The sequence below is a fragment of the Fundulus heteroclitus genome, chromosome 5 (assembly GCF_011125445.2).
Source record: "Fundulus heteroclitus isolate FHET01 chromosome 5, MU-UCD_Fhet_4.1, whole genome shotgun sequence".
NCBI classification, from domain to species: domain Eukaryota; kingdom Metazoa; phylum Chordata; class Actinopteri; order Cyprinodontiformes; family Fundulidae; genus Fundulus; species Fundulus heteroclitus.
In genome coordinates, this window is record NC_046365.1 from 5,486,611 (window position 1) to 5,500,478 (window position 13,868).

Sequence of the window (13,868 nt, forward strand, 5' to 3'; positions counted from 1 at the left end):
AGGTGGGATGGCCACTTATCAAATCTTCTATCAAATGTTGTATTTCCAAAGGGAAAACCGATAAATCTTCAAGGACTGTTTGCAATGGTAAATGGCTTGTACTTGTATAGCGCTTCAAGTCTGACAACCCCAAAGCACTTTACACAGTCAGTCAGTCAGTCATTCATCCATTCACACACTGACGGTCTGTTAGTACACAATTGGTCCTATAATGTCTGTGTGAGGAATGAACGGGGCTCTCTGGCGTACGGAAATCTACCCGTCGCATTGTTGTGTATGAGAGCCTAGTACTGAAGCTGTAAACATCCCTTTGACTTTTAGATTAAATATGATAAAATATAGTTTCTGTTTCAAGAGTCTTTTTATTACTACAGAAGTCTACAATAGAAACACCACATTATTCAGGGAAAGAACCTAGGGTGACTGCAGCCAGGTCAATTCTTTAACATTTTCTTGTCGGTGTGTAATTTGTGCCAACTTCACGTTATATTAATGATATAGGTTATATTGTTGCGCAATCATTCATGTGGAATAAATCAGACTGTAAATTGGAAACAACATGAAATGTGACACTCTCTCACAGCAGGGGTGGGCGTCACTGTAGACTAGTCGGCCAGGTTTATCACAATGCTTTCGCCCGCTGCATTAGCAGCATCGGGGAGCCTGTCATCTTTCTCTGCGGAGGAACTGCCACATTTACAACGTGGTTCACTCTTGCCGTGAACCTGGTTTTTAGCTTTTGATGTTGTGTGTGTTTGTTTTGTATGTTTAACTTGTTATTTTTTTGTTTTGTTTTTTACCTTTTCTTGTTTTAATGTACAGCATTTTGGTCACCCATGCGGTTTTTAAAATGTGCTATAGAAATAAAGCTGATTGACTGATATACCGGCAGAATCAAAGCTAAGCGCATCCCTGCCCTAATCCAACACCGAAACTTAAGCAGTCGACTGCCATGGAAACAGGCTGTTTGTAACCTTTCTCAGCTTTTGCAGGAGAAACATGAGAGTTTTATCAACTGTATTCTAAAGCTGCCAATCGTGGTGGGCGATACGGACTTTTAAATTTTATCAGGATATATTGTGGTGATTTTTTGATAATGATGACAGACTATTTACAGCTTCTTGTAGTCTTTTTTCAGGTAACTATGTGGCTCTGATTGCATGTCAATTATAGCCGAATAAGCATAAATACTGTCCTTAAAAAACATTTGAAAATGTAATATTAAAACAAAATTCAAAATATGTTTCATCAGGACACTGGTCACATGAAGAAGCGAGATTTTTTTTTCCAAATCAAAATGCTTTTAATTATATTTTTGCATTTATTGATATCAATTGATGCTCTCCATAAACCAACAGTGGAGAAAATAGCAAAAATAACAATCCTAAGTAGTTTTGGGGGTTTTCAGACACCAGTAGTTGGAATTTATAGTTGTCAAGATAAATTCAAATCTTCTTATCATAATAAGAAATGTTTCACAATAACGAGAGAAAAAAAAAAAAGAAAAAACGATAAGATAAAGGCCCAGCCCTAGTTACCAGTTGATACAAAGACGTCCCTGTCCTTCAAGTTAGACTCAAACCCGTCAAGTACTGTCCCAGAAAGACCAACCCAGTCCTGTAATATAGCATGGTCAACAGTGTTGAATGCTGTGCTGAGGTCCAGTAATACCAGTACTGTGGTTCTTCCACAGTCTGCATTCATGCAGATGTCATTGGACACATTGACAAGAGCGGTCTCTGTACTATGGTGAACATGGAACCCTGCCTTAAAGACGTCAAAGTGGCTGGTCATTGTTTAGATGGTATTCAACGTGTCATGCTCCGGCACCTGAAACAGAGATGAAGACATTTAAAACCCCAAAATTCACAAATGAAGTTTTTGAAATATCTATATATATTTTTAAGGGTTTCTTAACACTGGAAATTAGTAACCTGGCTCTCTCCAGATGGCTGTAGTTCCGCCGAGCTCCACACGGCATCAACGCGTGTGGAGCTCGGCGGAACTTCACCCATCTGGCGAGAGTCAGGTTAGCAAATTAGTTTCTTCTTATTTCTGTTCAATAAATCCCTTGCTTTGGAAGTTATTATTTTCTTTTTCATTGGGGAAACAAAACAGTGACTATGTTGAGAATACCACAAGATGTTTAACATGAGAAAGAACATGCACACAGAAGTTCAAAAGCTTATCTTCCACCGTTCTTTTAGAGCATTACTAACTACACAAACAGTATTCTCTCCAAAGCTTCAAATTATACATACTGTTTAAGTTGCGTTGGACGCTCAGTCCTGTGTTCTTTCCTGATTTCTAGCGTCACAGACTTCGTTTATGGGTTCTGCGTGTCGGCAAGAGAAAAAGTTGAAACGTGATTAAAACCACCTTTAGTTTGATGCTCCCAGGGTAAAAATATGAAATGGCTGCTTAAGGGAATTTCTTTTCTCAAAAAGAAAAGCAAGAGAACCTGATCAAAATAACAGAATGAAAAAAAAATAATGCTTCTATAGAGAAAAAAAACACATTTGTAAATATTCCCTTCTTAAGTTTCTGTGCTGAACTAAACTCTCAGGCCTGTTTTTCTCTATGCTTTCTGTTGTCTGGCTTATCCCCTCGACAGATAACATATATAATTATATATAATAATAAATATACCATTCTAAGATTAGTATCATTTTTTGGGACTTCTTCTTTTGTCACTGTAGTATGTTTATATTGAGCCAGAGATGGTTTTTCCATTGGCCACCTCTCCTATAGTTCCTCTTTCCCTCAAAAGAATTAGGCTGGTATAATTTGTGTACGGGAGGTTTCAGAGAAATCTCCCTCACTATGTTTTCACCACTCTAAACCATGTGCTCCTGTTTCAATGCTCTGGTCAGTTCACCCCTGTGTCTACACAATCCCAGTTGGCTCCTTCCTGCTTCCATTTCATTACTGTAAACACAACTTCTAACCAATGTACTTAAACCACAGCACCATTTTACGCTTGGAAGGTTCTGGTAAGAAATGGTCAAGATTGCAAATGTACTATATGGCTAATGGCTGAAACGACCAGCATCTGTTTTTGAAGACTCAGCGACTCCTCCATACCTCTACAGTGTGGATAATTTCTTCTCTGACAAAGAGGAGTCTTGTTCTAATCTTAAGGACAACGTTTGGGGTTAATCAAGGATCACAGACATGACAATTCCAGGCCAGAATGAGCCTTGTTTTTTTGCTGTTACCATCTCACCAACGTTTTAACAATTATTTCTCTCCATGAGTTACCAAAAATACTCCGTACCATGGAAGAGAAATAAACATACCCAAAGATCCACAGCATGGGTAAAAAAAAAATGGAAGCAGGTTTGAACAGCATGTCAGTGAGAAGGTAGGAAAGACCTGCTACGACTCCAAACTGGCGAAGAGGTTAAATGACAGCAAGCATTGAAGTAAAAGTTTTTTATGGTTGAAAACTAAATGAAGATAGAAATTACAATTATTTCATTGCACATCCTAAATGGAAGGGGAAAAAATATGGGTCTGCAAATCACTGTGCTGAAAAGGCGGAACCACACATATAAAGTTAAAGCCTTTGTAAAGAGCTTGTATTGAACAAAATGTCATTTTTGTTTTCTTTGGATTAGAACACCATAGAAATCCATGTAGGACTATCAATAAGAAATATAGTGTGCTCACTGATTTTTTTTTGTTTTGTTTTGTTTAGGCAATAGATTCCTTACTTTGGAGCATGCTGCACAAGGTTTCTATGTTTTTGTTAATCATAGATAACTGTATAGTCAGGTTCTTGCAAACTTCATTTTCTTCCTCTGGCGTTTGGTTGTCTCTCCAGGTATGTTGGTGGTGGGTCACTGTTGACACAAAAGGGAAACAAAACCACTAGTCTTACAGGACATATAAAGTTAGATACTTTGATAGGGGGAAGTAGAAAAGGAATTACTTTGGACTGCGAGGTAGACGATTCCAATCAAGAGAAGCAGACACAACACACCCAGGAAGACACAGTCCCATCTGACAGGACTCCTCTTCACGGATGTTTCACCGACAAAAGACACTAAGAAAACAAGGAGTAAGTCTTGTAAATACCTTAAAATGTATATCTATAACACACCGACCAGGCTAGAATCATCAAAAAGGAGTGGGTAAATACATGTTAATATTTCCATCCGGCTACAGCACAACTAGCTACGTACAAACCAACCAAACAGTTAAGGAAAAGATGGGGGGGAAAAGAACGTGGAGTGTCCTTACTCATGGCAGGATTCTGTGATGGTCCTGGAGAATTTGGTGACGCGCCCTCCACCCAGGGGGTGTCGTACACTTTCAGGCTCTCCGTACTCACGTAGATGTCCACCATGCTTTCTCTGCTGTCCTGTTCAAAGTGAACATGTTTAACAGAGCCGGGCTCCACGTTCAGTGCACCTGACATCGTTTCTGTATAGACGTTCCCGACATCCACTGTCCTCAGTTCCTGCTGTGTTCTGATTTTACTCTCAGCCCTGATTTTTGCTGATGTCAGTTTTATAGGTGTGTGTGGGGGGAGGGGGGGGGTGATTTCCAGAACAGGTAGAGAACTTGGTTCACAAAAGGGGAAGAGTGACAAAATGGGAAGTCGGTGGTAAATGTTCGAAGACCTGTTAGTTCTTCATTGATAATCCTGAACATCAGCAATATTTTCCACACTGTGGTAAATAACTGGAGGCCATAGTCAGAAGCAGTGGTGCCTTTTTAATATGGACATATGTGGCTTTCTGCCCTGGGCAGCAAGAGGCTGTTAGTTTCACCCCAAGCAGTGTTCTGTTGTTTTTTTTCATGTCCAATAAATTTAAAGTGGTGCCCCTCTGTGGTGTCCAGATTGTAAGCACCGTTAGAAATTACTGTTGCATGTTTTGGGTGGCTAGTAACGCAGAGGCAGGAGTCAGAAATGGTTTCCAGCTAAATTAAAGAGTGGTTTAAAATAATCTGGACTGTATCTGGCAATGTAATAAGTGAATGTACATGAAATATTGCTGTAGTTTTCCTCATTAAAAGGACTATTGAGAACTATGATGAAGATGGTTTAAGTAAGCTATGCTTGTATACATAGATTTCTGCTGTCATCAAATCAAATGTATTTGATGTAACATAGATTAGAACAGCAACATCTCTGTTACAACACATTTACAAGAATATAAAGTTCTAAATAAAACACGTTTCTAAAAAACAAAGAAACAACAACATTGTTTCCTAGATGGGTTTTTGCATGTTTATTCTCTTACCATTTATGGTCATAGAAAGGAAATGGAGGTGGGTTGGGACGAAATGAGAACAATATTCATGGACTGACAGTCACCTGACCTGCCCTGGTTTCCATTCCCCACAAGGAGCCTTTTATAACTCACATGTGAGCCACTTAAACCCTGATCATCTAATCAAGTTCCTCTATGAACTTAAAAATGATTGTTCGATTCGTTTTAAGTGTCAGACACACTTATGTTTTTTTTTTTTTTCTATTTACTCATTTGCGAAGCAGACGCCTAATTTCCGTTTCCTTTTATGGATCAGTTGGTGGCGCCACCCCAGACTGTGACTGGGAACGCCCCTGTCTTCAAAGCCGTCCTCTGGTCTTAGTTAAACGCAGGTGACTCGTAGCGTCTGGTTCATTGTTCTGTAGAACTAGTTCATCGTAAACATGAGCGGAAGAGGCAAAGGAGGAAAGGGACTGGGCAAAGGAGGCGCCAAGCGTCACCGTAAAGTCCTCCGCGATAACATCCAGGGAATCACCAAGCCCGCCATCCGCCGTCTGGCTCGCCGCGGGGGAGTCAAGCGCATCTCGGGCCTCATCTACGAGGAGACCCGCGGTGTGTTGAAGGTCTTCCTGGAGAACGTCATCCGTGACGCCGTCACCTACACCGAGCACGCTAAGAGGAAGACCGTCACAGCCATGGATGTGGTCTACGCTCTCAAGAGGCAGGGCCGCACTCTCTACGGCTTCGGAGGCTAGACTCACATGTTTAATTACAATAAAAACCAAAGGCCCTTTTCAGGGCCGACCAAATACTCCCCTCAAAGAGCTCAGTCCTAAAATTAACAAATCCCACTAAAACTCAAATTATTCTTAATCTGAAACTTAACCCAGGTGATTAGAGGATCCCATCTGTGCCAATACGTGTTCATGTGTCTAAATATGTATTTGTTCTGCATTACTTAAAAAGGAAGTCTTTAACCTGTTTCATGAGGAAATCCTGCCTTTGTTGGCATCAAAGAAAATTTTATTTATTGTTGCTCCAGTTTCTCGTGTGTTTTTTTTTTTTTTTATATTTATATTTGTGTATATATATATATATATATATATATATATATATATACACACACACAAGGTGGGGTTGATTCATACAGGATATGTTTAAAATACAAGAAAATGGACAATGACACTGGAAGTTTACCTCCTTTTCCAGTTTAATCCCTACAAGGTAAAATTGTCACTTGTAAATGGTTTTTATAGAATTTGAGTCCCTTTTTGAAGACTATTACACACATAGTAACAGGGTGGAAAATCACTACTGGGACATGTAGAAGATGGTTAAAATAGCAAATGAATGCATTTCTGACAGATTAAATTGTGTGAGAGAAAGTTGAGTCTTTTATGTCCAAGTTATGGAGAACGTGAGCAAAGTACATTGTAGTGACTAGTTGGCACATTCAGCACTGGGTGACACTGCGGACACCACATGTGTCTCAGACAAATGAGCAACTAAATCACGTGTGAAAGCAAACTTTGTTGCTGTGTCTGTCGCTGCAGTTTCATCTGCAACAATCTAACGTCTCCGTCGGTCAACAAAGCGCGCGCCGACATTTTCAAAGCCAAAGTCCGCCTTTTCCGCTCAGCCAATCAGAGGCAGGGGACGGCTCAGCCAATCAGAGGCAGGGGACGGCTCAGCCAATCAGAGGCAGGGGACGGCACAGTGACATTTATTCCACACGGCGTGTATCACAGCTGTCTCCGCTGGCCAGCAGCTCGCTGCTCGCTCTTGTTTCACACACAGAGAGAGAAGATGCCTGAAGCGGCCAAGTCTGCGCCCAAGAAGGGCTCCAAGAAAGCCGTCACCAAGACGGCCGCCAAAGGAGGCAAGAAGAAGAGGAAGACCAGGAAGGAGAGCTACGCCATCTACGTCTACAAGGTGCTCAAGCAGGTGCACCCCGACACGGGCATCTCCTCCAAGGCCATGAGCATCATGAACTCCTTGGTCAACGACATCTTCCAGCGCATCGCCTCCGAGGCGTCTCGCCTGGCTCACTACAACAAGCGCTCCACCATCACCTCCAGGGAGATCCAGACGGCCGTGCGCCTCCTGCTGCCCGGTGAGCTGGCCAAGCACGCCGTGTCCGAGGGCACCAAGGCCGTCACCAAGTACACCAGCTCCAAGTAAACCACCTGCCCTCAAACCCCCCCCCCCCCCGGTTTGCTCAAGAGCTTCCTTCCTTCTGTCAATATTGTCTTAAACTTTTTCAGGTTTTGTCTAAATCCTCAACAGGAATGACATGGCATGGTGATGGTAAGTCTAACTTTCATTTGAAGGAAGGCGTCATAACTGAAAGATCTGTTGAGCTGTCACATTTTAAAATTAAACACTATTCACCATCCTGTTTTAAGATGTATTTTTTTTATTTAAGTCTGATATAAAATGTGTAAAAAGCAGTTATCCTGATTTATAGATTTCCCCTGTAGACCAGCCTCTCACATGCACAACGAGACTGAAATCCACACAGGTATAATGGATAAAATGATGAAACAGGCATGTTAAATGCTAGCTCATTTAGTTAATTTTAAATAAACATTCATGACTTCCACAGCACCATCACCCAGTTCCACTGGTGCTCTGTGAAGGAATTACCTCCAAGTGGAGCAGCTTTGGCCCTGGAGGAAGACACCATCCCTTGTGTGTTAGGACTACAATTGCTACAGGTTACGGACTACAACTATGTTCACGTGACTCAATGATCACAGCAGATAGAAAATAACAGTAAAACAACAAAGCTTGTGTTCAAACAAGTCTCATTTTAAATAAACTGTAGGTGTGTCTTTGGTCCCTTTTTTTATTAAAACAAGCATGTTCTATATTCACTGAAGTTACTCATGATGGACAAAGGAGCCAGAAAGTTTACTCATGTAAGAGTAGCGATACATTTTATTATTACTTAAGTAAAAGTTAAAAGGAAAGTGCAGTAAACTACTCTTACATTTATCGATGCATAACAGAATCCACCAGAGTAGAGTTCATATTTTCTGGTTTTAGACATCAGGGCTGCTGAAAGATGTTTTATTTTCAAGTCAAAGTGCAAATAAACAAGAATATAACATTTACATGAATAATCATGGTGAAGGATGTGTGTGTTATGGGAATATTATTCTAAAGTCACTATGGCCTGACGCCAACTCAGACCGGAGACACAAGGCGCGTACTGCAGCTCCTCAGCTCTGCTGATTGCCAAAGCTAAATGCTCTGGTGTTACTATGCCGCTAATGAATGTCTCTGTTGTTATCTCATGGTACAGCTGTGGGGTATTTAGGGGAGGAAGAGCAGCAGAAACAGGCGGACAGGTTGGTGGCCGGACCAAGGGGTGCAATTACTTTACATACTTTACTTTATGTGATCTCTGCTCTGTTTCTTAATAAAGTGCAAATAAACAGAATATAACATTTACTTTAATGATCATGGTGAAGGATGTGCGTTGGGTGAAATGTTAGCTTTAATATTGGTAGCAGGGGCGTAGCCATGGATGGGCCTAGGCCCACCCACTTTACTTTTTTTTAGTAGTGTCACTTAAAGTCATCATTAAAAAAAATCATAAAATAAAATGGAGCAGAACAAAATTAAATTTCCTAAACATGGAAACAGCAACATGGAACATGGTCAAAACGGAGCAAGACGAGGAGAAGCAAAGACGGCTCTGGGCCCAGGAAAAGTCCAGTCTTCTGACAGAGCAGCAGAAAGCTGTCAGAAATGTGGAAGCAGCTAGGAAAGACGTTCTGGAGGTTCTGCATGATGAAAGGCAGGAGTGGCAAACAGAGAAGTCCTGCCTTCTAGAGAACGTTGCAACAACAAAGGAGCTTCTGACAGAGGCGGAGGTGAAGAGAAAAACTTCAACACTGAACCTGATAGAGAAACTGAAAAACCTGCAAAAGGAGATGGACAAATTACAAGAAAGCAAAGCCAAAAAGAAATCTTCGTCCGTCCGTTGTCTTCCGCTTATCCGGGATCGGGTCGCGGGGGTAGCAGCTTCAGTAGGGAGGCCCAGACGTCCCTCTCCCCAGCCACTTGGGCCAGCTCCTCAGGAGGAATCCCAAGGCGTTCCCAGGCCAGCCGGGAGACATAGTCCCTCCAGCGTGTCCTGGGTCTTCCCCTGGGCCTCCTCCCGGTGGGACGTGCCCGGAACACCTCACCAGGGAGGCGTCCAGGAGGCATCCTGACCAGATGCCCGAGCCACCTCAACTGGCTCCTCTCGACGTGGAGGAGCAGCAGCTCTACTCTGAGTCCTCCCCGGATGACTGAGCTCCTCACCCTATCTCTAAGGGAGAGCCCAGACACACTACGGAGAAAACTCATTTCAGAGACCATGGTCTTGAACCGGAAAAGGGTAGAGTGCCTTCTCCGGGTTGGGGAGGATGTCCTGCCCCTAGTGGAGGAGTTCAAGTATCTTGGGGTCTTGTTCACAAAAAGAAATCTTTCAGGAGAAAAATCACCAAGTTCTTTAAAATGTCTAAAAAGGCTCCATCTCAGTCTGAAAACTGATCACTGCTGAACCTCATGAAAGCTCCTCCTACCAAACCATCAACCTGACTAAAATACTTTCTAGACCCCAACCTTAACTTTTAATCCCTTACCTTAACCCCCTTTTGAAAATGTCAACCATTGCAAAATGTCCAGCATTCCTCGGCCCAAAAGTTTCTTGTAAATGAAAAAGTTGTGGCTCCCTACCAGGGTAACTAGTTTTACCCTGGTGAGTGGAGTGGGGCTGCACGGTGCAGCAGTTGTTAGCACTGCTGCCTCGCAGCAACAGATCTGGCTGCATGGAGTTTGGACGTTCTCCCTGTGCATGCGTGGGTTCTCTCCGGGTTCTCCGACTTCCTCCCACAGTCCATAAAATGTGCCTTTTAGGTTCATTGGTCTCTGTAAATTGATCACAGGAAGTGACCTTGTGCCTGCATGGTTGTTTATCCCCAGTCTGGTTGACTGAAGATCTGTCCAGGTTATTCCCCACCAACCTCTGACACTTTCTTTGTCTTTTTTTATTTAGTCCTTCTATATTTATAATAAAAATAAATAAATAATAAAAAAATAACAACAAACATAATAATCCAGCCACAGGAATTCAGTCCTTTGTGCTCCTTGTGTTGGTCCCAAGCCCAAATAAATGGAGAGGGTTATGTCAAGAAAAACATTCATCTGCCTGATGGATATCATAGCTCTACAGCTTTTGGAAAGAAGCTGTTTCTGAGTCAATTAAGTTTTTGATTTATTGTTTCTGAAGTGTTTCTGATGGAAGTGGCTCAAACAGTGCATTGGCCAGGTAGCTGGGATATGTGGCAACATCTCTGGCCATTCTCTGGACCCATGCAGCATAAACCATGTCCAGATCTAGCAGACGGCATGCCACAATATACATGTGTATAGTTCTGTGTCATCAGCGTAAGCATGAGTAACACTGCAGTTTTAAATGCTAATTATAAAGTTGAACCATGATTAAAGTCTGATGTGGAGGGAAAGTGAATGTCTGAGAGAAATCATCCTGCAGTTTGGCTACAATTCAACCATGGCGTGTTAAAGTGACATACGCACATTTTAGGCCCCGTTTTGTGCTGATGCAAGCTTTATAAATAGTGAATAGTGAATGATAGTGAAATCATTCTAAACAGGATTTCTGTCTTAGTTCTAGTCTATTAACATTTTAATCATTGTTTTGAACCTCAAACACATGCATATCCATATATTTGGGATGAGGTCAGGAGTAAAATAATTAATAATTAATTTTCCACCGTTCATCTTACCACATATGTTTCTGTGAAATAATTTTATCTTGCTTGTTAGGTCTTTGTATATTATGAGACCGCTGAAAAATTTAGTGTTTTTTGCGTCTCTGCTCCATCTAATGCCTCTATTGTTCTCCATGCCAGTGGCCTTCATCTGATCTTTAGTAAAAATATGACCCAATTTATTTTCCATAGTCAAAACTTTACTTTGTAGGACTGGATTCATTTTTCTGGATACATTTTTTTATCGAGGAAGTCTCCTGAGAAATGGTCCAGGTCCTTTAAATCTTGAAAGACATTGCTCCAATATTGTGCATAATGTTTTCTTAGAAATCCCCTTATCCCCACCATTGTTCAGTCCTTTGGTTATGATTACTTGAGTCAGGAATGTAGCATCTCTCAGAAAACCCATCTTCATGGTTACTTCTTAAAAAATATCTGCATCTGTTCCACTGAACAGTTCTCTGCACCCAGGTCTGACCTGATATGCATTGAAGTTCTGCTCCTGCTCTCCACTTCATTAATGAAGCACCCGGCTATAACGCAGGGATTACTACTTGTGGAGGAAGCATGCAATTTGACATCTTTTCTTTCTAATAATTACAAGATCATGATCTCCAATTTTCTTGCTTTGGTGAATGTAATGTGCCTTAATGTGACTCAGGCTACTGGTTCACTTTATTCTAACCTTGTCCTTATGCATGGATAAAGCAGTAATTGCTGAAACTAATAAAACCGGGAGCTATTGCAACCACTGCCTATGTTAAAACACTGAGGCCTTTGCTCTGTAGTGGAGGCTTTGTTGGCTCTTAAAAGAGCCTTTGTTGTTGTTGTTGTTGTGTGTGGGCTGGAGGAGCAGCAGTCTAAGCTCTCTCTCCGCGGATGCGGCGGGCCAGCTGGATGTCTTTGGGCATGATGGTGACCCTCTTGGCGTGGATGGCGCACAGGTTGGTGTCCTCGAACAGACCCACCAGGTAAGCCTCGCTGGCCTCCTGCAGAGCCATGACGGCAGAGCTCTGGAAGCGCAGGTCGGTCTTGAAGTCCTGAGCGATCTCCCGGACCAGCCGCTGGAAGGGCAGCTTGCGGATCAGCAGCTCCGTGGACTTCTGGTAGCGGCGGATCTCTCTGAGAGCCACGGTACCGGGCCTGTAGCGGTGAGGCTTCTTCACGCCGCCGGTGGCCGGGGCGCTCTTCCTGGCCGCCTTGGTGGCCAGCTGCTTCCTGGGGGCTTTGCCTCCGGTGGATTTACGGGCGGTCTGCTTGGTTCTGGCCATGGCGCTGCTTCTCTGATCAGGAGAAAATGTCACAGCCACACGAGGCTCCGCTCCTCTTAAACTGCGGCTCTGGGCGTCAAGCGGTGACGCTGGCGCAGAGCTCCGGGTCCTGGTTGGTCAGCGGCTCCTCCTGGAGCTCAGCGCCGCCCAGAGGAGTCGGCTCCCGGCTGAAGGTGCGCTGCTCATTGGAGGAAGGCGCGTTCAAAAAGTGCGCCTCTCTGTCCCGCTCTGCTGGAAGCTGCTCTGGTTGGTCGGCGGCAGCAGCGCGCCGCTCTCCGTGGACATATAAACCAGCTTTGCGCTCCTGGCGGCTCATTTTCTAGACTAAACGCTAGAAAGCACCAGAGAAGATGAGTGGACGCGGAAAGACCGGAGGAAAAGCCAGAGCTAAGGCCAAGACCCGCTCATCCAGAGCCGGCCTCCAGTTCCCGGTGGGCCGTGTCCACAGGCTGCTGCGTAAAGGTAACTACGGGGAGCGCGTCGGTGCCGGAGCGCCCGTCTACCTGGCCGCCGTGCTGGAGTACCTGACGGCTGAGATCCTGGAGCTGGCAGGAAACGCTGCCCGCGACAACAAGAAGACCCGCATCATCCCCCGTCACCTGCAGCTGGCCGTGCGCAACGACGAGGAGCTCAACAAGCTGCTGGGCGGAGTGACCATCGCTCAGGGCGGCGTGCTGCCCAACATCCAGGCGGTGCTGCTGCCCAAGAAGACCGAGAAGGCCGCCAAGGCCAAGTAGACCTGCTCCCGCTGCAGAGCGACCCCACAACGGCTCTTTTAAGAGCCACCCACCTCTCTCTGAGCTCTGATCCCCATGTCTGAAAATACTCTACTGGAATTGACTAGTTTCCTTTTTTTTAGGAAATATTTATGAATAATTCTGGATTATCCAGCAGGACTGGTCTAAGAATAATATAGTTAACCATTACCAGACCCATCAAGTTATCCAGGGGTGGATCACTAGTCTGCACCAGATTTAAGCAGAAGTAACTTTAGTTTAATGTTGCTTTGCTGTATGAAGATGTGCTTAATAGTTTTATTGTAACTAAAAAACATTCTAGTGCAGCTTTACTCTGTGGGCATGAAGGCATCGTTCTAAAGTGGTCTGACAACTGTGAGCTGTCCCAAAGAAGAGAAGTCATGTTTATTTTTGTAGGAAAAAGTATTTTCACGTCTTATAAGATTATTTTAAGAAATCTTAAAGTAGGGTGGAATAGTTTATATGAAACATTGAAGTTAATTTTGTCTTTCTAAACAATACCAGCTACTAATTCAGTCTTCTTAAAATGTTGCTATGGTATAATAAATGTTATAGTGAGCATTTTTCTTAGCATCGTTATCAGGTTTGAAGTTTCAGCAACATTCCTTAAGAAGGGGTCATGGGATGATTTGATGCTGATATGCTGAAAAGATTTAGCACCATATTTCTTTATTTGTGAAACCGATACCGAAGCATAACTTGACAAGATCCTTAACATTCCTCGTTTTAATGCAGGGGGAAGGCTGGACTTTTTATGACAAAGTACAGAATGAGCAGTCAGGTTGCTTTTAACAACCTTTTCTTTGCTTTTAGATCAATAGTTTGAAAGAT

General features: G+C 43.1%; 4 protein-coding genes and 1 long non-coding RNA gene across 5 annotated transcripts; 3 read left to right on the forward strand and 2 right to left on the reverse strand.

Annotated features, from left to right (window-relative positions):
• Window positions 1-1,390: 1,390 nt before the first annotated feature.
• Window positions 1,391-4,444, reverse strand: LOC105918402. Its single transcript, XR_004930973.1, has 5 exons — window positions 4,246-4,444; window positions 3,935-4,048; window positions 3,717-3,845; window positions 2,262-2,335; window positions 1,391-1,830 (listed from the first exon to the last, which is right to left on the reverse strand). It is a non-coding gene; the product is annotated as an uncharacterized LOC105918402 (long non-coding RNA).
• A 1,152-nt stretch (window positions 4,445-5,596) lies between these two features.
• LOC118563093 (histone H4) lies at window positions 5,597-6,091 on the forward strand. The gene has a single exon (XM_036136769.1). It carries the CDS (start codon window positions 5,666-5,668, stop codon window positions 5,975-5,977), a length of 312 nt encoding a protein of 103 aa, XP_035992662.1. The 5' UTR covers window positions 5,597-5,665; the 3' UTR covers window positions 5,978-6,091.
• An 881-nt stretch (window positions 6,092-6,972) lies between these two features.
• On the forward strand, window positions 6,973-7,414 carry LOC118563029 (histone H2B 1/2-like). The gene has a single exon (XM_036136608.1). It carries the CDS (start codon window positions 7,029-7,031, stop codon window positions 7,401-7,403), a length of 375 nt encoding a protein of 124 aa, XP_035992501.1. The 5' UTR covers window positions 6,973-7,028; the 3' UTR covers window positions 7,404-7,414.
• A 4,373-nt stretch (window positions 7,415-11,787) lies between these two features.
• LOC118563094 (histone H3) lies at window positions 11,788-12,554 on the reverse strand. Its single transcript, XM_036136776.1, has one exon. The coding sequence runs from the start codon at window positions 12,277-12,279 to the stop codon at window positions 11,869-11,871; it is 411 nt and encodes a 136-aa protein (XP_035992669.1). The 5' UTR covers window positions 12,280-12,554; the 3' UTR covers window positions 11,788-11,868.
• Window positions 12,555-12,594: 40 nt separating this feature from the next.
• LOC118563095 (histone H2A) lies at window positions 12,595-13,088 on the forward strand. The gene has a single exon (XM_036136777.1). The coding sequence runs from the start codon at window positions 12,630-12,632 to the stop codon at window positions 13,014-13,016; it is 387 nt and encodes a 128-aa protein (XP_035992670.1). The 5' UTR covers window positions 12,595-12,629; the 3' UTR covers window positions 13,017-13,088.
• The last annotated feature ends 780 nt before the right edge of the window (window positions 13,089-13,868 follow it).

Excerpts from the sequence above, each read along its gene's own strand:
- LOC118563093 (XM_036136769.1), top strand. The coding sequence starts at position 5,666 with ATGAGCGGAAGAGGCAAAGGAGGAAAGGGACTGGGCAAAGGAGGCGCC.
- LOC118563094 (XM_036136776.1), bottom strand. The coding sequence starts at position 12,279 with ATGGCCAGAACCAAGCAGACCGCCCGTAAATCCACCGGAGGCAAAGCC.
- LOC118563029 (XM_036136608.1), top strand. The coding sequence starts at position 7,029 with ATGCCTGAAGCGGCCAAGTCTGCGCCCAAGAAGGGCTCCAAGAAAGCC.
- LOC118563095 (XM_036136777.1), top strand. The coding sequence starts at position 12,630 with ATGAGTGGACGCGGAAAGACCGGAGGAAAAGCCAGAGCTAAGGCCAAG.